Source organism: Bombina bombina, chromosome 10, assembly GCF_027579735.1.
Source record: "Bombina bombina isolate aBomBom1 chromosome 10, aBomBom1.pri, whole genome shotgun sequence".
NCBI lineage: Eukaryota > Metazoa > Chordata > Amphibia > Anura > Bombinatoridae > Bombina > Bombina bombina.
Window position 1 is genome coordinate 138294917 of NC_069508.1, and position 25880 is coordinate 138320796.

Here is a 25880-nt window from a genome sequence, read left to right on the forward strand (position 1 = left end):
GAGAGAGAGAGAGAGAGAAAATAACTTATTGTGTAAACCATTTACAAATCTAGACATGTCAGAAGACTTGCTTTTACCACAGAAACTCTCTGATTACACTGTTTCCAATGCACCAAAGGATTCTGGGTGAGATATGCAAATTAGGTTCACAATGACTCACTTTTTTACTTCTAGTGGAGGATTTTAAACTTACTTTTCGCCTCCCCATATTTTAAATTGCTGTTGTGTGTGTGTGTATATATATATATATATATATATATATATATATATATATATATATATATATATGTATTTTTTTAAATAAAAATAACAGACCATAGGAATTTCAAGTATTTCTATTCAAAACACATTAAAACTCATTGAAAATGAATAAAGATGATGTTGCATGTTTCAAGGTATTTGACTGGGAAGGCTCAAAAGTTTAAATATATGTCTATATAATTGTATACATGTGTATATATGTGAACATACATATTTATACATATAAACACATAAAAACACATGTATATACATATATGTCTGTAAATACATATATACACATATAAACATTAGGGATGGGCGAATGTTTTGCAACATTCAGAAAAATCAAAAGAATTCTAACACATTTGTGCATTCATTTTGAATTTCTAATCTTTGTACAACATTCTAACATTTGTTTTAATGTAATAGTATTTCTAATGTTTTCTTTAATTGTAATATTAATTAAAAATTTTCTAATTCTTTTCAAAATATGCAATATTTGAATTTAAAAAATGCAATATACTTGTAATAGTATTTCTAATGCTCTCTTTAACTGTAATATTCAAAGTATGCAATATTCAAATTAGAAACATTCAAATTGAATTCCCTACCACATGAACTACTGAACTTCTGAATAGTATTTGTTAAATTGAATGTTACATTTGAAATTTTGAATGTGGATATTCGATCCAATTCAGAACATTCCAAAATGAAAGTAACTTTCAAAAACTGGAAATAATATTTGATTAAAGAATTTTAATGGATTTTCATTCATATCAACATTCAATTGTCAAAAACGAATGTCCAAAGGACTATTTGTTCTACCAGACAAATTACATTTTTAGCACATTCGCCTATCCCTAGTACACACATATAAACACACACATATATATATATATATATATATATATATATATATATATATATATATATATATATATATATATATTTAAATATATACATGTATATATATATATATAAATAATTATCTCTATGTTAAAGCCCTTTACCTGCCTTTGTTTCTAACATCTGAGACCTCATATTTGTGAGCTCTTATAACTTTTATGTGCAATTTAAAAAAAAAAAAATTTCATTACATGGTGTTATTACGAGATTAACTTTACTTTGTAATGTATTTTTGATGTGTTTTGTGACACCTTTTTTGTTTTGCAAAACAGTTAACCAGAGCTTTGAGGACACGTTATCCCGATGAGCGTTAACTAAAATAGCGCTCAAGCGATCGCATTTACTTTCATCTTGTAATATGAGCAAAAAAAACCTGATGCCTGCAAATCCCTTTTCTCTCGCGTGTAGCTGTTAGCACTCCAATCTCAATTTGGCCCATTATGGGGAGTTTTATAAAAACATAGATTTATTAAATAAATACTGTATATATATATCAAAATCTGCTCCTTTAAATGCACAGTAGTTTTTGTTGCTATAACCTCAGTAAAGCACATTACAGCTCCTGCGGCAATAAAGCTGCAGCTAATATTACAGAAAATTTAAACAAGTAATATTTGGTAGATGGAGAGATGTTTTATGTTGTATACAAAATTAGAATAAATATCACGGTGACAGAACAAATTGCACAAGATAATATGCAGATAATATGCTTGATCTGTCATTGCTAAAAGATTATGCTCATGATAGTCACAAAAAGTAATTGAAGTGATATTTACCATCAGCTTTGCTTCCATCTTCCAACAATAATTTTGTGATGTTCAAAAAGCCTTTGGCAGAGGCGAGATGCAGGGGTCTGTCACCAACTTCTCCACTCATGTTAACATCGGCACCAAATTTCAGAAGGAGGCGTGTGATCTAAATGATCAAATAGCAACAGTTATGTGAAGCACGGAATAAAAGAATATGACCTTCAATGACTTTGTACACATCAGGCTATTTAGATTGTAAAATTAAGCTAGAATCCTTTTAAAAGCTTGTCAAATATTTCTAAAAAAACACATCAATGAAAGGAGATTGCAAAGCTGAAAAAAAAGACAGCAATGGCTGTCTGCGTATGCTGCAGAAAAACAGCAATAGGTTTTACTAGAAGCATTTTTGGTAATGGAAGTATATTTCATATTCAAATGCACCCGTGAACATTTCAATTTCGACCTTTCTATCCCTTTAAGGGTATTTTAGAATAGTGATCTTAAAACTTTTTTGCAATAACAACATAATTGGCTCGATTTTAAATGTAGCGCTAAATATTGCTTTTAAGAAAGTAATATTAGCACTCCACTTTGTAATACCAGCACATGCTAATGTGCGCTGGTATTACAAGTTAACAGCAATGCGAACGCCAGCTCATGTTTGCGCAGCTGGGAAGCATTGCACTCACAAGATCGTGCTTCCATAGGCTCGTTTTGATGCCATCAGAGACAGCATCAGAATTAAAGCGCAGGGAAGGGGGGAAGTCATGCAGCGATGGGCAGCAAATATAAATATATATGTACCTGTATATGCTGATATACTGTACATATATATTTACTGGGAACACACAATTCCTATAGACCGCAAAGTAAAGACATTTTTCAGTGCCGTTTTTTTTTTTCTAACACCCCACACCCACCAACTTTAAAGCCCCAAAACTGCCTAGTGCAGTTGGTTTTATTAAAAAAAAATGCTACTTTTATATTTTTATATTTTGAGGGCATTTGGGGCACTTTTAGAAAATTAACCATAGCTTGTGGAAGCTATAACCAGCCACTTGTAATGGCTGGTTAATTATCGCATGCCCTCAAACGGGCAAATTTGTCAGTTTGTCGGCGCACAATAATGTAGCCCTAAATATCCTCATAATTCAAATACTTTGCTTAGCATTACAATGCACAACATGTAAATAAATTAACAGGTAAGGTTTCATTTTAGAAGATTCTTTATAGTTAATCAAATCTGAACTATGATTAGATGTATTATCCCTGCAACCTGTTTAAGAAGCTACAGCCACAAAACCATTTTTTTATTCAAAAGGTAGAACAAATATTTTTAATGTTACATTTGCCTATTTCAAATGTTACACTGAATTCAAGGAAACATACACGATAGCAAAATTAAACATTTGAAAGTTGATTCTCATAGACTTACACTATCAGAATAAATGTTAGATTATTATATTTGAATGGCATATCTGAATATTCTTAAAGGGACATTAAACACCACAAAATATTAATATAAATTGTTTAATTACATGTAGTAAAACAACTTTGCAATATACTTTCATTATTTATTTTATTCTCCTTTCCTATTATTTAATTCGGAATATTGTGGGCTTTACAATTTAATTTAAACATGAAAGTTCAGACACAGCTATATTCCACTCAGTCATTGGTTGCACACTCTAGTAAGCCATTTATACCCATTCCTAATTGGCTACAGCAGAAAAGGTAACCTAAGTTGCAATATGGTGACGCCCAGTTCTTTTTGGACTTTAGAATTTTCCCTTATTTTTTCAATATTTTAACAAATAATATAATTTTTAAAAATACAAATGATTTTGAATTTTTTTTTAATACAACATAGAGATTTTTCTTTTCAAGGATTTCAGGTTGCTGGAAGATTTTTGGCTTCTAGGAGGTTATTCCACAGTTGAGGAGCTCTGAGTGAGAATGCTGACTAACCAGCTTCCTTGTTGTAATGGGGAATGGAGTGTAGAGTGGAAGAATAGGACCTTAAAGGGACAGTCAAGTAAAAAAAAAAACTTTCATGATTTAAATAGGGCATGTAATTTTAAACAACTTTCCAATTTACTTTTATTACCAATTTTGCTTTGTTCTCTTGGTATTCTTAGTTGAAAGCTAAATCTAGGAGGTATATATCCTAATTTCTTAGACCTTGAAGGCCACCTCTAATCTGAATGCATTTTGACAGTTTTTCACCACTAGAGGGTGTTAGTTCATGTGTTTCATATAGATAACATTGAGCTCAGGCATGTGAAGCTCCTAAGAGCAAGCACTGATTGGCTAAAAATGCAAGTCAGTCAAAAGAACTGAAATAAGGGGGCAGTTTGCAGAGCCATAGATACAAGGTAATCACAGAGGTAAAAAGTGTATTATTATAACTGTGTTGGTTATGCAAAATTGGGGAATGGATAATAAAGGGATTATCTACCTTTTTAAACAACAAAAATTCTGGTGTTTACTGTCCCTTTAAGTTATAGGGGGAGTGGGGAGCAGGGGTGAGACTACTGCTCAGGTAGTGCATGAGTTTGTCAAAAAAGTGGTTTTAGACAAGGCAAGAGAGGCGAAGAAAGCGCCTAGTCAAGCGAGAACCAGTTTAGTTATTTTAATATATCACAATGATGAGTTTTGTAATCATATTGCAAAAATGGCTGATTATAATATGTGTCAACATCGAAAAGTTGATTTGATGCCCCTAAAATGCCGCAATGATCAAATCCAAGATTGGGATCAACCCCATAATTAGGTAGACACCAAAACATACTCTGTTGTTTTTGTGTTTTTTTCCCAATAAACATGCATCTATTTAAGTACTGAAGAAATCTGTCAATGTTAAATGGAGGGATTATAAAATGGAGTTGGATAAGTGGCAAGATAGCAGAAATGTTTTGAGTGCAGAATGAAAAGCTGTCTCAGGATATTCTGCATGCAGTATATAGCACACTTTTAGCGCACTTTCACGCTCGCTAACTTACCTGTTCATGGCCATTGTAAGCTGCAATATGTAAAGGCGTAAAGAATACAGCATCTTGAACATTGACATACGCTCCATGTTGCAGTAAAATGTCAACAGCCTAAAGAAAAACAAGTTACTATTGTTATAATTATTATATAAAAATAGGGCAACTGTAAACATATACTGTTATATTCTTTAAAGGGATGCTGTACTAAATATTGTCTATCATTCATATGAAAGAGCTGAATATATACATGATATTTTTTTTTGTTGTCCTAAAATTATTGTGAGGTATAAACTGTTTAAATTGACCTTGAAACTAAAAGCAGAGTATTAGTAGTATACTTCCTGCTAATGTTCATTGGCCGATAGGTAGTTTATGCTAATGCACATTGGATGATAGTTAGGTATTTTCTCTTAATAATAATTTTACTGACCATAAGCATTTGTGTCTGACAGCTAATAAACCTTAGCAGAAAATACGCAACTGAGGCTATTATTTTGTTCACTTAAATGATACAACAATGTGAGTAAAGTGTCCTTTTAAACCTCTAGGTCACTGGTTTTTCAAACCTGTCGTCAGGCCTCCCCAACAGGCCAGGTTTTCTGGACTACCTTGGATGAGAGCGGTAAAATAACCATGTTTACTAAACGGCTGATTATTTCACCTGTGCTCTAGTTCCGATATCCTCAAAACGTGGCCTGTTACGGAGGTCTGAGGAAAGGTTTGAAAACCAGTGGACTAGGTGGATTTTAATGTTGTAGTTCTGTGTTCATTAAAAGAGAAACAGCTCTTCTATGAGTGTCAGGGGTATTTTATACCAAAAGAAAAAGGACAAGTAAGAGGTTTTAGCACGCATTCTACTTTACAAATTAGAACAACATTTAAAGGGACACTGAACCCAAATTGTTTCTTTCGTGATTCAGATAGAGCATGCAATTTTAAGCAACTTTCTAATTTACTCCTATTATCAAATTTTCTTCATTATCTTGGTATCTTTATTTGAAATGCAAGAATGTAAGTTTAGATGCCGGGCCATTTTTGGTGAACAACCTGGGTTGTCCTTGCTGAGTGGTGGATACATTGATCCACCAATAAGAAAGTGCTGTCTAGAGTGCTAAATAAAAAAAAAAAAGCTTAGATGCCTTCTTTTTTTTCTTTTTCAAAAAAGATAGCAAGAGAACAAAGAAAAAATGATAATAGGAGTAAATTTGAAAGTTGCTTAAAATTGCATGTTCTATCCGAATCATGAAAGAAAAAATTTGGGTTCAGGGTCCCTTTAACTTTTATTAATATTTTTTAAAAGTAAATTAAGGGAAACAAAGCCCTTCTATGCGCTCCATGTACTAAGCAGCGTAAGTTGCTCCGGAGTCCTTGCGGGGCAGGTTCGCATATGCAAGCCTGCTTCCTGCAATGTAAGAAGCAGCACTCATTAGACCTCTGCTTCTTACACTCTACGCCACCGCTGAGGTTGCAAGGAGAAATTACTGAAGTGCTCACTCTCTCCAAGTGATTGACAGTCCCTTCTCTCACGCAATTGGTCGAGCAAGAGACGGGGCGGGCTTTAAATGCTCACTTGAGCGTTACCACCAATATAGAATAAATAAACACTATTTTAGGTGCTAGTGACATGTTTTGTAGTCCCCCCACCCAGTGGCGGCTGGTGACTTTTGAAGATGGGGGAGCACTAGCCCCGCCCCTCAGATGACTCCGCCCATTTAATGTGTGGGTGTGTATATCATACCTACACACACTCATACCTATGTACACACACACACAAATAAACACATATACATACACAAGTATACCTGACATCCTAAAATTATGAGGATTTCATAACACATGCAAGCAGGTATGTAAAAAAACAAAATGGCATAAAAATGGACATAAGCGTAGTAGTATAAATAGTGGGAAATAATGAACATAACTTTATTATAAATGTATCCTTGTATTGTAAATAACAATATACTTAAAATAAAAAAAAAAGGTTTGCATGAGCTTTATCTATGCTGGCGAGTTTTGGATAAATGGGGCTCTTAGACTCAAAGTCTTTGTCCTCATATCCCTTTCTGGCCTTCTATCCCTACTCTGTATGTAAATGCCATCTATAAATCAATATTACTTTTACCTCAGACCTGAGTAAGACAGGGAACTCAGGAAAGCTTTTCTCTTATCATGCATTATTACTACTTACTGCAATAGTAGATGTTGGCACCATCAACATAAAGTAATACTGTTTAATATATTTTATAGTAAGTTATTTATATTTAGTACCAACAATTATCAGTTGCCCATTATAGAATAAAATTGAAGACCTGTTTTGTTAGCTCTACATAAGCATTAATGACATTATTGAAAGAAGTAAAATCCTTTTGTAAGTAGATAAGAGCAACATACAGGTGATACTATATTGAATAACTATATTGGATACAACTGAAAGCTTTCAGGACACTGAGGTTCCTTCCTTAGGCATTCTAATAAGGCTTGACAAGGGACCTCAGTGTCCTGAAAGCTTTCAGTTGTATCCCCTATTAGCAATTAAACGTGTCACCTGTTTGTCGTTCTTATCTCTATCTTCTACCCCCACAAACAATGTAGTCACACACTTTAAGCCCCCCCGCCCGCGTCTACCTATTAACCCCATATAACCCGTGCGGTGCCAAGCAGATTTTCTCCCATCCAGAGCTAACACAACATGACACAGTGACACAGTGTCATGCCCCCCCCATGCCCCCCCGGCCCCCCTCAGCTCACCGTGGCTGCCACTAGAGATGTCTCTCTCTCCACAGCTTCTCCGGTCTCACTCACTGAATCACTGCTAAGCAAGCCTGCAGACTCCGCCAGACCAGTTCCACTCCAGACTCGATGACTCCTCCTGACTAGGCTGCATGTGCAGTCAAGAGACGATTAAGATACTCATGCATCCAGTCAGTCAGGAGGAAGGAGGCAGACTCTTTAGCTCTAGCCTATGCGCGGCAGTGCGTGCCAAAATTGAAAATTCCCGGGGCAGCCGGTCACACAAACACTGACATGGGTGTGACTGTGCAATTGTGCTGCAGTGCCTGCCCTGGAAATTGCAATCAGCCAATCAGTCATCAATTAAAGTTTTATTTGGCTGGGAAAAAAAATAATAATAAAAAAAAAATACAGCCTGAAATCTTGGGCCCCCCTGTGAGTGGGACCTGCTGGGCCCGGTTGCAATGGGAGGAGCAGGAGCTTGTCGAGCGTCATCACGTGACTGTGAGTGATGACGCTCTACTGTGTCACTGGCTGCTGCCGATCAGTAAACAACACCTCACACAAGTTCGCACAGGCTGAAGTGTGCGATCAACAGTGTATGGGGCTGGGGAGGCTGGGAGCTGTGCAGCATGCAAATTTAGGATGCACATAGACACTGTGGCATATTTTAGCTACCGCACGTGCGGCCTGAAATCTTGGGCCCCCCTGTGAGTGGGACCTGCTGGGCCCGGTCGCAATGGGAGGAGCAGGAGCTTGTCAAGCGTCATCACGTGACTGTGAGTGATGGCGCTCTACTGTGTCACTGGCTGCTGCCGATCAGTAAACAACACCTCCCACAAGTTCGCACAGGCTGAAGTGTGCGATCAACAGTGTATGGGGCTGGGGAGGCTGGGAGCTGCGCAGCATGCAAATTTAGGATGCGCATAGACACTGTGGCATATTTTAGCTACCGCACATGCGGTTATGGGATAATATGGGTTAGTATAATAATAATAAAAAAAAATTTTTTTTACATGATTGAAAAAATATAAAAAACTGTTTGGATTTTATTGTTTTTTGGGGGACAAAATAAATATAATTTTTCCAGTAGGGGGCTATTGGAAAAATTATATTTTTTTTTCTTCAGTTTTTTTTTTTTTTTCTTCAGTTTTTTTTTCTTCTTGGGCTGCTGGGGGGGGGGGCACGTGCGAGTGTGCTCAAATGGAGGAGCCTCCACTGCCCCCACCTGATGCTGAGGTTCTGGTTAAGGCCAAGAAAATTAGGGGGTGGGGTGATTTATACGCTTTTAGTTCATTTATTCTATATTGGTGGTAATTACAGAGGGACAACATATAGTAGGGATTTGTTTCCCTTAATTTACTTTTAAAATATATTAATAACAGTTACATTTAATTCTAATTTGTATAGGAGAATGAGTGCTAAAACCTCTTACTTTTCCTTTTTTTGTTTTGGTATAAAACAGCTCTAATTCTTATGGGTAGCATGGGACACAGCTGGATATTTTAAAGCCAGATCTATTCTCTACATATGATATACATTTTCACAATGCCAGTTTATATATTCTTCTTTTGCTCATGAGTGTCATCAGATCAGATAGATTAGTATACCCAATTGCATATTCTCAAGTGTGCTAACCCGACATAATAATATGAATATTTCACATTCCAATACATCATTATATATAGGAATATCTATTTAAAAATACATAGAACATATTCTGCTATGTGAAGAACATTGAAATGTGAAACATTTACAGTAAATACAGTTATAACACATTATTAAATATGAATATTGCATATATATGCTTTTTCATGTTTTCATCTACTTAACGGCAAAGGGCTCCAATGCACTTAAATATATGTCTATATATGTATACATATGTATTTATGTGTTTATATGTTTACATATGTCTGTAAATACATATATAAATACATAAATACATATGTATATACATACATGTACATATTTGCTCAAGGTCCCCCTCGACCTTGAGCTTGCATTGCTTGGAAGCAGGGGCGGAACTACAAGGGGTGCAGAGGTGGGGTGGGGGCCCAGCTTCCAAAAATTCCCCCCCCCCAATAAAAAACGTTGACCTGCCACTGCCTGCACTGATATCATGTGAGTGTGATGCAATGCTTCACTAGTGTCTCTGTCTCTGACTACAGGGGTTAGTATTTTACCCATTGGTGTTTATGTGTGTGTGTGTATGTATGTATGTATGTGTGTATGTATGTATGTGACTGTGTGTATGTATGTATGTGACTGTGTGTGTGTGTATCTGTGTATGTATGTATGTGTGTGTGTGTGTATGTATGTATGTGACTGTGTGTGTGTGTGTGTATGTATGTATGTGACTGTGTGTGTGTGTATCTGTGTGTGTGTGTATGTGTATGTATGTGTGTGTGTGTGTGTGTATGTGTATGTATGTATGTGACTGTGTGTATGTATGTATGTATGTATGTATATGTGTGTATGTATGTATGTGACTGTGTGTGTATGTATGTATGTATGTATGTATGTATGTATGTGACTGTGTGTATGTGTGTGTGTATGTGACTGTGTGTATGTATGTATGTGACTGTGTCTGTGTGTATCTGTGTGTGTATGTATGTATGTGTGTGTGTGTGTATGTGACTGTGTGTATGTATGTATGTATGTATGTGACTGTGTGTGTGTGTATCTGTGTGTGTATGTATGTGTGTGTGTGTATGTGTATGTATGTATGTGACTGTGTGTATGTATGTGACTGTGTGTATGTGTGTGTGTATGTGACTGTGTGTATGTATGTATGTATGTATGTGACTGTGTGTGTGTATCTGTGTATGTATGTGTGTTTGTATGTATGTATGTGTGTATGTGTGTGTGTATGTATGTATGTGACTGTGTGTGTGTGTATCTGTGTATGTATGTGTGTGTGTATGTATGTATGTATGTATGTATGTGACTGTGTGTGTATTTATGTATGTATGTGACTGTGTGTGTATTTATGCATGTATGTGTGTGTGTTTGTGGAACCAGCAAATTACAGACCTTGTTACTACAGCTCAGGGGGGGGTAAACAGTGTCACTATACAGTACCATTATATACAGTACGGGGGGCTGGACCATGTCACAGACTACTGTGGTCACTTTATAAAGTACTGGGACGGGTAGGGTCAGGCCAGCCATCTCACCGGCAGATTACAGACTGTGTCACTAACTCACTATATACAATACTGGTGGGTTAAACAGTGTCACTATATACAGTAATAGGGGGTCAGACCATCTCACAGACTGTGGGCACAGGGTACCTCCTTTTGCAGACATGTAATCTGATTCACATTTTATTTTCTTTGTAAAATGTAAAAAAAAAATATATGTATCAAATTCACCTTTTTTTTTGGGGGGGGGGCTTCTTAGATTCTTGCAGCTAGGCCCTGTGGTTTCTAGTTACGCCTCTGCTTGGAAGCATTGCACTCATGAGAGCTCGCTAAAGGGGTAAGTCGCACAGAGATGGGCAGCAAAGCGTAAAATATACATACAGTATATATTTACAGGGAACATTTAGTTTTCATAGACCACAATGTAAAGGCACTTTTCAGCTACCAACTTTAGCCTCCAAAAACTGCCTAGTGCACTTTCTTTCTTTTTTTGCTACTATTGTTATTTTTTAATTTAAAAAAAGAACTACACACTGTATTTTGGGGGCAAGCTCGCGGCAGCAATAACCAGCCACTTGTAATATAAACAGGCAATTTTGTGATATATTAGCTCTCTACTTGTAATCTAGGCCTTAGTAAATACATATTTCCATGCTGCTCTTTAAATAAACTCTAGAGCACTGGTTTCAAACCAGCCCTCAGGACTCCCTAACAAGTCAGATTTTGAGGATATCTGAACTAGAGCACAAGTGAAATAATCAGCTGATTAGTAAACAAACGGCCAGATTACGAGTTTTGCGTTATGAGCGGCTCGGTACTAACTTGCAAGTTATTTCCACTGCTCACCTCCCTATAGCGCTGCTATTACAGGTTTGCAAAAACCAGGCGTTAGCAGGCAATATGGCAGCGTTGAGCTCCATACCGCACACAAAAACCAGCGCTGCTTTGAGCTGGTTTTATGTGCTCGTGCACGATTTCCCCATAGACATCAATGGGGAGAGCTGGCTAAAAAAAAGCCTAACACCTGCAATAATAATTAACGCTAAATTACACAAAATTAAACAGAAATAATCAAATATTTAAACTAATTAAACCTAATCTAATAGCCCTATCAAAATAAAAAAGCCCCCCAAAATGCAATCAGCCAATAGGATTGAGCTTCAATTCTATTAGCTGATGCAATCAGCCAATAGGATTAAGCTTGCATTCTATTGGCTGTTCCAATCAGCCAATAAAATGCGAGCCCAATCCTATTGGTTGATTGGATCAGCAAATAGGATTGAAGCTCAATCCTATTGGCTGATTGCATCAGCCAATAGGATTTTTTACCCTTTAATTCCGATTGGCTGATAGAATTCTATCAGCCAATTGGAATTCAAGGGACGCCATCTTGGATGACGTCCCTTAAAGGAACCTTCATTCTTCAAGAGCCGTCGACAGAAGAGGATGCTCCGCGCCGAACGTCTAGTGTTAGGTTTTTTTAAGGGTTTATTGGGTGGGTTTTATTTTTAGATTAGGGTTTGGGCAAGGAAAAAGAGCTAAATGCCCTTTTAAGAGCAATGCCCATCCGAATGCCCTTTTCAGGGCAATGGGGAGCTTAGGTTTTTTAGATAGGATTTTATTTGGGGGGGTTTGGTTGTGTGGGTGGTGGGTTTTACTGTTGGGAGGTTGTATTTTTTTACAGGTAAAAGAGCTGATTTCTTTGGGGCAATGCCCAGCAAAAGGCCGTTTTAAGGGCTATTGGCAGTTTAGTTTAGGCTAGGTTTTTTTTATTTTGGGGGGGCTTTTTTATTTTGATAGGGCTATTAGATTAGGTGTAATTAGTTTAAATATTTAATAATTTCTTTTTTATTTTGTGTAATTTAGTGTTTATTTTTTTTGTAATTTAGTTAATTGTATTTAATTAATGTAATTGATTTAATTGTAGTGTAATGTAAGGTGTTAGTGTAAGAAAGGTTAGGTTTTATTTTACAGGGAAATTTGTATTTATTTTAACTAGATAGCTAGTAAATAGTTAATAACTATTTAGTAACTAGTCTACCTATGTAACCTATGTAACCTAAGATAGCTACAATGTAACTATTAATTATATTATAGCTAGCTTAGGGTGTATTTTACAGGTAAGTATTTAGTTTTAAATAGGAATTAGTTAAGTAATGATTGTAATTTTTATTTAGATTTATTTTAATTATATTAAAGTTAGGGGTGTTAGGGTTAGACAAAGGGTTAGGTTTAGGGGTTAATAACTTTAGTATAGTGGTGGCAGTGACGTTGGGGGTACCAGATTAGGGGGTTATAAATATTTAACTAATGTTTGCGATGCAGGAGTACGGCGGTTTAGGGGTTAATATGTTTATTATAGTGGCGGCGATGTTCGGAGTGGCAGATTAGGGGTTAATAATTTATTTTAGTGTTTGCGATGCGGGAGGGCCTCGGTTTAGGGTTTAATAGGTAGTTTATGGGTGTTAGTGTACTTTGTAACACTTTAGTTATGAGTTTTATGCTACAGATTTGTAACCCATAACTACTGACTTTAGATGGCGGAATGAATCTTGACGGTATAGGCTGTATCGCTCACTTTTTGGCCTCCCAGGCAAAACTCATAATACCGGCGCTATGGAAGTACCATTGAAAAATGACTTTTTGAAAGGTGCGGTAGTTACGTTGCGTTACGGCCAAAAAGGTGTGCGGTACAGTTATACCTGCAAGACTCGTAATACCGGCGTTAGTGAAAAAGCAGCGTTATGAGGCTTTTTCACTCATAACGCAAAACTCGTAATATAGCCGATAGTTATTTTACCTGCTCTCACCCAAGATAATCCTGAAATTTGGCCTGTTAGGGAGGCCTGAGGTATGAAAACCAGTTCTATATATCTATATACAGTATAACTGTATCTATCTATCTATCTATCTATCTATCTGTCTGTGTGTGTGTGTGAGTGTTTGTGTATATATATTTATATAGATATATAGGTATAGATATACATTTTACCAAAAAAAATCATATATATATATACTGTAGAATAAAATATTTTAAAATAAAAGAATATTTTCTTCTATGTGAAGAACATTGGAATGAAAAAATATTTCTTAATCACTTCGGGTTTAGAACTGTTGGTGTCGGATTAGCGTGAGCGATAAATGTTATCTTTTAGCTGTAACGCCCCATACAAGTCTATAGGGAGAAGATGTAAGCATGGTCACGATATTGGAAGTCCTGAATTTAGCCTGATCTTTTGCTCACACACTAACTTTTTACATTCAACTTGTAATATGCGCGCAGCTAGCAGACGAGCAATGAAAATATTTAAAGGGACAGTCTACTCCAGAATTGTAATTGTTTAAAACGATAGATAATTCCTTTATTACCCATTCCCCAGTTTTTCATAACCAACACAGTTATATTAATATGCTTTTTACCTCTGTGATTAAATTGTATCTTTGGGGTATATTTATCATAGTGTGAGCGGACATGATACGATGTAGCGTATCATGTCCGCTGCACATCGATAAATGCCGACAGCATACGCTGTCAGCATGGTGCAATGCTGCCCCCTGCAGATTTGCGGCCAATCGGCCGCTAGCAGGGGGTGTCAATCAACCCGATCGTATTCGATCGAGTTGATTTCTGTCCGCGGCCTCAGAGCAGGCAGACAAATTATGGAGCAGCGGTCTTTAGACCGCTGCTTCATAACTTCTGTTTCAGGCGAGCCTTAAGGCTTGCCGGAAACAAGGGGCATCAAGCTCCATACAGAGCTTGCTAAATCGGCCCCTAAGTTTCTGCAGACTACCCCCTTATTTCAGTTCTTTTTAAAGACTTGCGTTTTAGCCAATCAGTGCCCTCTCATAAGTACAGTTGTGCTTATAAGTTTACATACCCTGGCAGAATTTATGATTTCTTGGCCATTTTTCAGAGAATATGAATGATAACACAAAAACGTTTCTTTCACTCATGGTTAGTGTTTGGCTGAAGTCATTTATTATCAATCAACTGTGTTTACTCTTTTTAAATCATAATGACAACAGAAACTACCCAAATGACCCTAATCAAAAGTTTACATACCCTGGTGATTTTGGCCTGATAACATGCACACAAGTTGACACAAAGGGGTTTGAATGGCTATTAAAGGTAACCATCCTCACCTGTGACCTGTTTGCTTGAAATTAGTGTGTGTGTATAAAAGGTCAATGAGTTTCTGGACTCCTGACAGACCCTTGCATCTTTCATCCAGTGCTGCACTGACGTTTCTGGATTTTGAGTCATGGGGAAAGCAAAAGAATTGTCAAAGGTAGTTGATCTGTATAAAATAGGAAAGGGATATAAAAAGATATCTAAGGAATTGAGAATGCAAATTAGCAGTGTTCAAACTCTAATCAAGAAGTGGAAAATGAGGGGTTCTGTTGAAACCAAACCATGGTCAGGTAGACCAACTAAAATTTCAGCCACAACTGCCAGGAAAATTGTTCGGGATGCAAAGAAAACCCCACAAATAACTTCAGGTGAAATACAGGACTCTCTGAAAACATGTGGTGTGGCTGTTTCAAGATGCACAATAAGGAGGCACTTGAAGAAAGATGGGCTGCATGGTCGAGTCGCCAGAAGAAAGCCATTACTACGTGAATGCCACAAAGTATCCTGCTTACAATACGCCAAACAGCACAGAGACAAGCCTCAAACCTTCTGGCACAAAGTCATTTGGAGTGATGAGACCAAAATTTAGCTTTTTGGCCACAACCATAAACGCTACATTTGGAGAGGAGTCAACAAAGCCTATGATGAAAGGTACACCATTCCTACTGTGAAACACAGAGGTAGATCGCTGATGTTTTGGGGATGTGTGAGCTACAAAGGCACAGGAAAGTTGGTCAGAATTGATGGCAAGATGAATGCAGTATGTTATCAAAAAATACTGGAGGAAAATTTGCATTCATCAGCCCGGAAGCTGCGTATGAGACGTACTTGGACATTCCAACATGACAATGATCCTAAACACAAGGCTCAGTATATCTTTTCACGTATATTCATTTTGAGATCTGGGTCACAAACTTCAACTTATTGCAACCCATTTCTTTAGATATAATCACATCAATGTGTCCAAAGAGGTGTCAATCAATAGTGGACTAACTTCACAGGGAGTGTTATACACCCCAATATAATAAATCCCACTAGAGTGGGAATAAATGTAACCCTAATTGAGGTATTTCTATTCATTGGTTCTTCCAAAAATAACAGATATGGTACAAGATTCCAATTTTCCTCATTTTGTATAATATAAACCACAATTGTTGTAATCAACACAGGGTGACAGTGTTACTATTATTTTAGTTTCTAGTTGTCACACTATTTTACTATTGCTATCCAGAATACAATCTATCTAGTATCAGCTATTGCTGGACACAGCAGCCTACATCTGCATAGAATCAAGTGTATAATTGATCATATTCTATACATTTAACTGTACTCAATCTCTGAGCATATACAATTGTGGATAACTTTATCCACAACACTATAGCCCTTATAGGGGAGACTCTGATCTATAGATCTCTACATCGGTCCAATTAGCCTATACATTTCAGACTTATTCTAGCTCCAATTACAGTTAGTGTTTTTAATTTTCGTGTTTTCCGCAAATTTTAGCACTGCATAATTAATAAATGTTAAGTTTTAACTTAGTTAGGTTCAGTACACTTGGAGACTAATGTTGTCTTTTTAATGTTCCACCACACTGCGCTTTTCAGAATTTTTCCAGCAATCTAACTAGCTCTTGAGTGCTACAAGTGTACTCTTTTCTGTGGTTATTCTCCTAACCACATTTTGTTCTACAAGGCCATGTCAACCTGTCATTGGCTACAGCAGAATAAAGTGAAGGTTCTGGAGTGGCCATCTCAGTCTCCTGACCTCAATATCATTGAGCCACTTTGGGGAGATTTAAAACGTGCAGTTCATGCAAGACAGCCCAAGAATTTACAGGAACTGGAGGCTTTTCGCCAGGAAGAATCGGCAGCTTTACCATCTGAGAAGATAAAGAGCCTCATCCACAAATACCACAAAAGACTTCAAGCTGTCATTGATGTTAAAGGGGGCAATGCACGGTATTAAGAACTGGGGTATGTAAACTTTTGATCAGGGTCATTTGGGTAGTTTCTGTTGTCATTATGATTTAAAAAGAGTAAACACAGTTGATAATAAATGGCTTCAGCCAAACACCAAACTTATGAGCACAACTGTAACTCCACAGGCATGAGCACAATGTTATCTATATGGCACACATGAACTAATGCCCTCTAGCTGTGAAAAGCTGTCAAATGCATTCAGATAGGAGGCAGCCTTCAAGGGCTTAGAAATTATCATATGAGCCTACCTAGGTTTAGCTTTCAACTAAGAATACCAAGAGAACAACGGAAATTTAATGATAAAAGTACATTTGAAAGTTGTTTAAAATTACACCTATCTGAATCATGAAAGTTTAATTTTGAATAGACTGTCCCATTAACGTGACACTTGAAATCTGGCCCTTTCTATGGCATTGTTTTGCTGCATTTCCATATTTCTGCAAACTAGTTATTTTCTAAAAAATTCTGTCTGCTAAAAAAACTAAACATATGATTTGCATGGGTACCTCCAAAAAAAAAGTAACTTATTGTATAAATACAGTGAGCACTACAACAAAAGGCTTCAGCACAGGGACGTGAAAATGACTCAGCAGCAAAAGGGTTAATATAATTTGGAGCTTTCTAAGTTATCTAATAAATAATATAAAGGGCTATAACTTGCCTTTACATGTCTCTTCTTGTATTAATAAAACCTATAAGGTCTTGTGACCATGATTGCAATAAGATAACGTTAAAACAAGAAACTACCTTATGCCTTGATATAGCTATGTGTAATGTCAGTGTATACTAAGTGTTTCATGATACTGCTGACCAAAGGATAATGTAATAAGATATAAACTGCTGCTGTCAACAATACAATTTTACCCTGCACCATCTGGGATTTATAATTGTGTTTTGTGTGTGTCAGAAAGCCAGAAAAGATCAAATCATGAGGCAGCTCAGTCACTCAGTCAGTAATAACAATTTTTTTTTTTCTCTGTTGCATCAAATTGAAGACATTTTAAAATAATGCGGCGAGATTACGAGTTTTTGTCGGTAAGGCTTGCGTTGCTAACGAGCCTTTTTTTTTCACCGCTCCCTTAAGACAACGCTGGTATTACAGGTTTTTTTAAACCTGGCGTTAGCCGCAAAAAGGTGAGCGTAGAGCAAAATTTAGCTCCACATCTCACCTCAATACCAGCGCTGCTTACGGTAGCGGTGAGCTGGCAAAACGTGCTCGTGCATGATTTCCCCATAGGAAACAATGGGGCTGAGCCGGATGAAAAAAAACCCTGCAAAAAAGCAGTGTTCAGCTCCTAACGCAGCCCCATTGATTCCTATGGGGAAATACATTTATGTCTACACCTAACACCCTAACATGAACCCCTAGTCTAAACACCCCTAATCTTACATTTATTAATCCCTAATCTGCCGTCCCCGACATCGTCGCCACCTACATTATAATTATTAACCCCTAATCTGCCGCTCCGGACACCGCTGCCACCTACATTATACTTATGAACCCCTAATCTGCTGCCCCCAACATCGCCGACACCTACATTATATTTATTAACCCCTAATCTGCCCCTCCAACGTCGCCGCAACCTAACTACATTTATTAACCCCTAATCTGCCGCCTCCAACGTCGCCGCCACTATAATAAAGTTATTAACCCCTAAACCTAAGTCTAACCCTAACCCTAACACCCCCCCCTAATTTAAATATAATGTTAAATATTCTTAATGAAATTACTACAATTATTCCTATTTAAAACTAAATACTTACCTATAAAATAAACCCTAAGCTAGCTACAATATAACTAATAGTTACATTGTATCTAGCTTAGGGTTTATATTTATTTTACAGGCAAGTTTGTATTTATTTTCACTAGGTACAATAGTTATTAAATAGTTAATAACTATTTAATAGCTACCTAGTTAAAATAAGTACAAATTTACATGTAAAATAAATCCTAACCTAAATTACAATTAAACCTAACACTACACTATCATTAAATGAATTACATAAACTAACTACAATTAACTACAATTAAAATAAACTAAAGTATGAAAAAAAACCCCACTAAATTACAGAAATCAAAAAAATAATTACAAGAATTTTAAACTAATTACACCTACTCTAATCCCCCTAAAAAAATAAAAAAGCCCCCCAAAATAAAAAAATTCCCTACCCTATACTAAATTACAAATAGCCCTTAAAAGGGCTTTTTGCGGGGCATTGCCCCAAAGTAATCAGCTCTTTTACCTGTAAAAAAAATACAATACCCCCCAACATTAAAACCCACCACCCACACACCCAACCCTACTCTAAAACCCACCCAATCCCCCCTTAATAAAACCTAACACTACCCCCTTGAAGATCACCCTACCTTGAGACGTCTTCACCCAGCCGCGCACAAGTGGACCTCCAGAGGGGCAGAAGTCTTCATCCGATCCGGGCAGAAGAGGTCCTCCAAGTGGCAGAAGTCTTCATCCAGGCGGCATCTTCTATCTTCATCCATCCGGAGCGGAGCGGGTCCATCTTCAATCCAGCCTACACGGAGCATCCTCTTCAAACAAAGTCCAAGCGAAGAATGAAGGTTCCTTTAAATGACGTCATCCAAGATGGCGTCCCTTGAATTCCGATTGGATTTTTCCTACCTTAATTCCGATTGGCTGATAGAATCCTATCAGCCAATCGGAATTCAAGGGACGCCATCTTGGATGACGTCATTTAAAGGCTTTGTGAAAACATCTCAAGGTAGGGTGATCTTCAAGGGAGTAGTGTTTTTTTAAGGGGGGATTGGGTGGGTTTTAGAGTAGGGTTGGGTGTGTGGGTGGTGGGTTTTAATGTTGGGGGGGTATTGTATTTTTTTTTGCAGGTAAAAGAGCTGATTACTTTGGGGTAATGCCCTGCAAAAGGCCCTTTTAAGGGCTATTTGTAATTTAGTATAGGGTAGGGATTTTTTTTTATTTTGGGGGGCTTTTTTATTTTATTAGGGGGATTAGAGTAGGTGTAATTAGTTTAAAATTCTTGTAATTATTTTTTTATTTTCTGTAATTTAGTGGGGGGGGTTTCATACTTTAGTTTATTTATTTTAATTGTGGTTAACTGTAGTTTGTTTATGTAATTAATTTAATGATAGTGTAGTGTTAGGTTTAATTGTAATTTAGGTTAGGATTTATTTTACAGGTACTTTTGTATTTATTTTAGCTAGGTAGTTATTAAATAGTTAATAACTATTTAATAACTATTGTACCTAGTTAAAATAAATACAAAGTTGCCTGTAAAATAAATATAAACCCTAAGCTAGATACAATGTAACTATTAGTTATATTGTAGCTAGCTTAGGGTTTATTTTATAGGTTAGTATTTAGTTTTAAATAGGAATCATTTATCTAATTGTAGTAATTTTATTTTGTTTTATTTAAATTATATTTAAGTTAGGGGGGTTAGACTTAGGGTTAGGGGTTAATAAATTTAATATAGTAGCGGCGACGTTGGGGGCGGCAGATTAGGGGCTAAAAAAAATGTAGATAGGTGCCGGCGATGTTAGGGACAGCAGATTAGGGGTTAATAAAATGTAACTAGTGTTTGCGAGGCGGGAGTGCGGTGGTTTAGGGGTTAATATATTTATGTCCGGTCGGCAGATTAGAGGTTAAAAACTTTATTTAAGTGTTTGTGATTTTGGGGGGGGGGGGGTCAGTTTAGGGGTTAATAGGTAGTTTATGGGTGTAAGTGTACTTTGTAGCACTTTAGTTAAGAGTTTTATGTTACGGCGTTAGCCCATAAAACTCTTAACTACTGAATTGTAAATGCGGTAGAAGTCTTGACAGAAGAGGGTGTACCGCTCACTTCTTCCAAGACTTTAATGGGAATTGCGTTAGGCAATTCCCATTAAAAAGATAGGATATGCAATTGACGTAAGGGGATTTGCGGTAAGCTCGAGTCGAGGAAGAAAAGTGAGCGGTACACCTGTACCTGCCAGACTCGTAATACCAGCGGGCGTTAAAAAGCAGCGTTGGGACCTCTCAACGCTGCTTTTTAAGGCTAACGCCAAACTCGTAATCTAGCCGTTAGTTTTTTTTTTATAATGAATGTTAATGTTAATATTTATACTTAGGGGTAAATTACAAGTGGCATGCTATTTATTGCTCCTGCTCAAATGTAAATTTGGGTTGCGCATGTATTAAAAGTTGAAAGTAAATCCAACTAACCAACGGACTTTGCAATATTGCGACGGCGATAACTTCTCCCCATAGTAATCAATGGAGAGCACAGAAGAAAAAACCCAACACCTATTGCTCACGTGCTAACCCGACAGGAGTTATGAATATTTCACATTCCAATGTTCTTCACTTACAGAACAATGTTATATTTATTGTAAATACATATTTCTATCTATCTATCTATCTATCTATCTATCTATATATAAATGTAAAAATAGAGGTGTGTATGCACTCCCACCATCAATGGCAACCGCCAGGGTGCTGTAAGGTAGTAGATAAATTGGAAAAGAAATAAGCACTCACTGGTCTTCTGGCATCTGTGACAAAAATTCTTTATTCAAAAATGTAAAAAAGAATTTTTGTCACAGATGCCAGAAGACCAGTGAGTGCTTATTTATTTTCCAATATATATATATATATATATATATATATATATATATATATATATATATATATATATATATATATATATATATATATATATATATATAATGTATATACCTATACCTGTATATTTACTATAGATATATGGGTATAGATATCTAATTTACGTTAACATTATTAAATATATATTTAATAATACAAAAATATATTGTTTTCCTATATGAAGAACATAGGAATGTAAAATATGCATAACTGCATTGGGGTTACACTTTAGGTCTAACGCAGTGTCGAGTTAGAGTACATGAAGAATTACCAATCTTACATTGCATTTTTGAAATATTAAATATCAAATATTAAAGAAAAATTAATAATAATTATTACAATTATAGATACTGTAATTTTTATATATGTATTATTTATCATTTTTAAATTATCTATAATAATTTTTAATAATGTTTTGTTTTATATTTTATTTTTAATATTTCAATAACTCAATGTAAGACTAGTAATTAATTATTCATGTGTGCTAACTTGACATCGTGTTATACCTAAAGTGCAAACCCAGATGTGCGTTACACATACTTTACATTATTATATTCTTCATATAGGAAAATATATATATATATATATATTTTATTTTTAATTGAGGTTTAATGTTATGACATACAACAAGGTAAAACAAATGTCGAATACAATAGGCTAATACAACTAGTTTCTGTAGACAATGGTGGAATAACGTGCCAATTCGAATATTGTCCCTCCGAATTTCACAGAAGACCACTCTTGGGCCTGAGGAGACTGACACAAGTTAAAGAGGAGATACAGGAGAATTCTCCATATGCCCAAGGAGCAGATCCAATGATACGTTACCCAGAGAAAATGGACTTCATGGGTCAAATCTTCATGAGAGATATTAAAGGACACTCCACTGCTCTATTATGTACAATAAGGTGTGCTCCTTACCTCTGGGGATAAATAACTTAAAATGTATACATTAGGTCACTGACCACAAATAAAGCTATGTATGGAACAGGATGTATTGGGGTTAGAACATAGAGCTAGATTATCTAGCAGGCAGTGACAAGAGAATATTCTTGCAAGGGCAAATAGTGTGGTGGAATATAGGGTGAGCGACTTCAGTACAGTGGTTGACAACAAATTGCACTCATAATGCTTAACATCTAGCTAGGACAATCAATATGGGGTGTACCCCTATCATGCCAAAACATGTAATATAAATCTAGGGCCCTTATGCTAATAATTAGATATTAGAGAAGATAGTGCATGAAAAATTCTGTGTTATATAGAACTATAATATAAAGAGGACTAGCATACACATATAATATAGGAAATAAAACAAATGCTATTAGCTTGCATATCATAAGCTACAATATGAGAATGTTCCCAACACCCAAATATGTAATGTGTGGTATAGCTAAGAATATTGCGTGCAATCAGGTCATAAGTATTTGAACAGCCACAACACCAAAGCAGGTCCAGCCTACATAAATCTCAATATTTGTATGTCTTACTTAGCGTTATGGGTCACTGCATGAAAACGATGTCAACATTAAGGTCTAAAGCCTGACCTGCGAGGTATCCATTGATAATTTAGCTCAGGGGTAAGCACTGTAGATAATAAAAAGCTGTTATGATGGTAGAGACAAGCTTAATTAAGTTAATAGTAGATAAACCAGCTGCGTCACTGAGAAACAAATGCGGCCCCACAATGGCTGAAGGGAGGTATAAAGTATGCCGCATAGATGGTATACAAATGCGATCTTGTTGTTGCGCTGGGAACACTTGTAGATTGCGCCCTATTTCCTTCCGATTCTGCAATCCCTCCAATCAGAGCCCTTTTAATGTGCCAGCACAGTTTGGAGGTAGATTTTCAGAGCTCCTACAAGATTGTCGCTGTACTTGCATCCAACACTTAGTCATGCTGTACTGATGTTTCCATGGCTCCAGGCTCTCTGTCTTCCATTTACATGCTAAAGGCAGGGTGTAGATGCTGGGGCCCCAAAGCGCCACCACCCCCTCCTTCTATCCTGCAGGTCTCAGGTCGAGTGGGTTTTAGGAGCGATTTTGTGCTTTTTTCACCAAATACTGAGTTAAGCTCATCTTCCAGGGCAGCATGGTGACCAAATAGCAAGTCGCGCAGCTCTTCCAGGAAACTTGAAGCAATCTCCATAGTGGGTGTTAATAGTACACTATAGGCAAGGATGAGGCAGACTATAGTTTTCCACTGTGTCTTGCTGAGATGAGTATTTTCAGTGTCTTGCAGGATGTCACTGCTTCCTAATGACAGAAGCAAACTAGTGCCCTGTGTCATGATGCCAGGAATCAGACTGAGACGAGAAGTGCAAAAATAATCACACCTTTTATTAATAGCAAAAAATAATAAAAAGTCCACAAGTCAAATAACAAGCCAGGAGTCAAAACCAGAGCTGTTAGTCAGACGAGCTGAGTCAGGAGCCAAAGCAAATAGTCAGACAAGCCGAGTCAGGAGCCAAAGCGAGTAGTCAGACGAGCCGGAATCAGGAACAAGGAGAACAGCAGAGTCAGGAAAAAGCCAGGGATCAGGAACCAGGAGGGACGTCAGACAGCCAGGTAATACACAGTAACTCACACAAACAGGTCTTAGACAACGCAAGGACAAAGCATACTGAACAGAGGCCCTTTAAATAATAAGTGATGACATCACAATTCTGAGACTGCAACCTGATGATGTACACCAGTCTAGTGTATGTAATGTGAAAATAAAGGTATTTTCTTTTACCTAATTGGTGCTGTGGATTCCATTTGTCTACACCAGTCTAGGGCATGTAGGAAATGAGCAGCATCACACACTATGCACCAGAGTCAGCATGAGAGGTGAGTAAAATGGCTGCCAGCAGCACATGGCAAACAAAGCAGGGAAAAAACCCTGACAGTACCCTCCCCTCAAAGACCCCTCCCCCGCGGGAGGACAAAAGGCTTATTGGGGAAACGGGCATGGAAGGCATGGAGGAGGGCGGGAGCATGAACATCAGAGGAGGGAACCCATGAATGCTCCTCCGGACCGTAACCCCTCCAGTGAACCAAATACTGTATGCGGCCCCTGGACATACGAGAGTTAAAAATGCTGCTGACCTCATATTCTTCATGGTTGTCAACAAAGATAGGACGGGGACGAGGCCACACAGTGGTAAACCAATTACAAACCAATGGTTTCAAGAGGGAGAACATTGGAGAACATTCAAGAGGGAGAACATTGGAGATGCGCATTGCAGGAGGAAGGTCAAGAGCATAAGCCACAGGAATGACCAGTCGGAGTATTTGAAAAGGACCAACATAATGGGAAGCCAGTTTATTGCAAGGCACACGAAGGTTCAAGTTGCGGGAGGACAGCCAAACCCTGTCACCAACCCGGTAGGAAGGCGCTTGCAGACGCCTACGATCAGCCTGGAACTTTTGACGCTGCATAGAACGATGAAGGCAATCCTGAATCTGCACCCACGTGGAACGGAGTTGCTGGAGATGCTCCTCCAAAGCCGGAATACCCTGAGACATGAATGAATCGGGCAACAAGGATGATTGAAACCCATAATTCGCCATGAATGGGGATACCTTGGAGGAAGCATTAATAGCACTATTACGAGCAAACTCTGCCCAAGGTAACAGTTCAGACCAATTATTGTGGTGATCTGAGACATAGCAATGGAGGAACTGTTCCAGAGCTTGATTAGACCGTTCCGCAGCCCCATTGGATTGAGGGTGATATGCAGAGGAGAAGGAAAGCTGGATCCCCATTTGAGCACAAAAGGACCGCCAAAATCTGGAGACAAACTGGCTACCCGGGTCCGACACTATCTCCTTGGGTAACACATGTAAACGGAAGACCTCCCGGGCAAAAATTGAAGCAAGCTCCTGAGCGGTAGGCAGTTTATTCAAGGGAATGCAATGTGACATTTTAGAAAAACGGTCAACCACCATAAGGATAACAGTATTGCCATTGAACAGGGAGTTCAACAATGAAGTCCATGGAAAGATGTGTCCAAGGATGCTCACCATTAGCAATAGGTTGAAGAAGACCCACAGGAAGACGTTGAGGAGTCTTATTCTGTGCACAAACTGAGCAGTAGGCAACATACGCAGCAACATCAGAACGAAGACCTGGCCACCAGAATTGTCGAGTGACAGACCAAATAATTTGGTTCTTGCCTGGGTGACCTGTGGCTTTAGGATAGTGGTAAGTTTGCAAAAGTTTAGTTCAAAGATTCTCAGGAACAAAACACTTATCACTAGGTTTCTCAGGAGGTGCATTGGTTTGTGCAGCCAGGATCTCCTCCCCCAAGGGAGAGGTCAAATTAGTACGTATGGTAGCCAAAATATGGTCAGGAGGTATAACTGGAGTAGGTACAGAATCCTCCTTGG

General features: G+C 37.4%; 1 protein-coding gene across 1 annotated transcript in view; it reads right to left on the reverse strand.

Moving 5' to 3' along the window:
- TNNI3K (TNNI3 interacting kinase) overlaps positions 1–25880 on the reverse strand; it is a 587433-nt gene that overhangs the window by 455500 nt on the left and 106053 nt on the right. The window contains exons 6-7 of the mRNA XM_053693350.1: positions 4898–4996; positions 1923–2061 (exon numbers count right to left, since the gene is read on the reverse strand). Of these exons, the coding sequence (XP_053549325.1) occupies positions 1923–2061; positions 4898–4996 (238 nt within the window). The remainder of the gene's footprint in view (positions 1–1922; positions 2062–4897; positions 4997–25880) is intronic.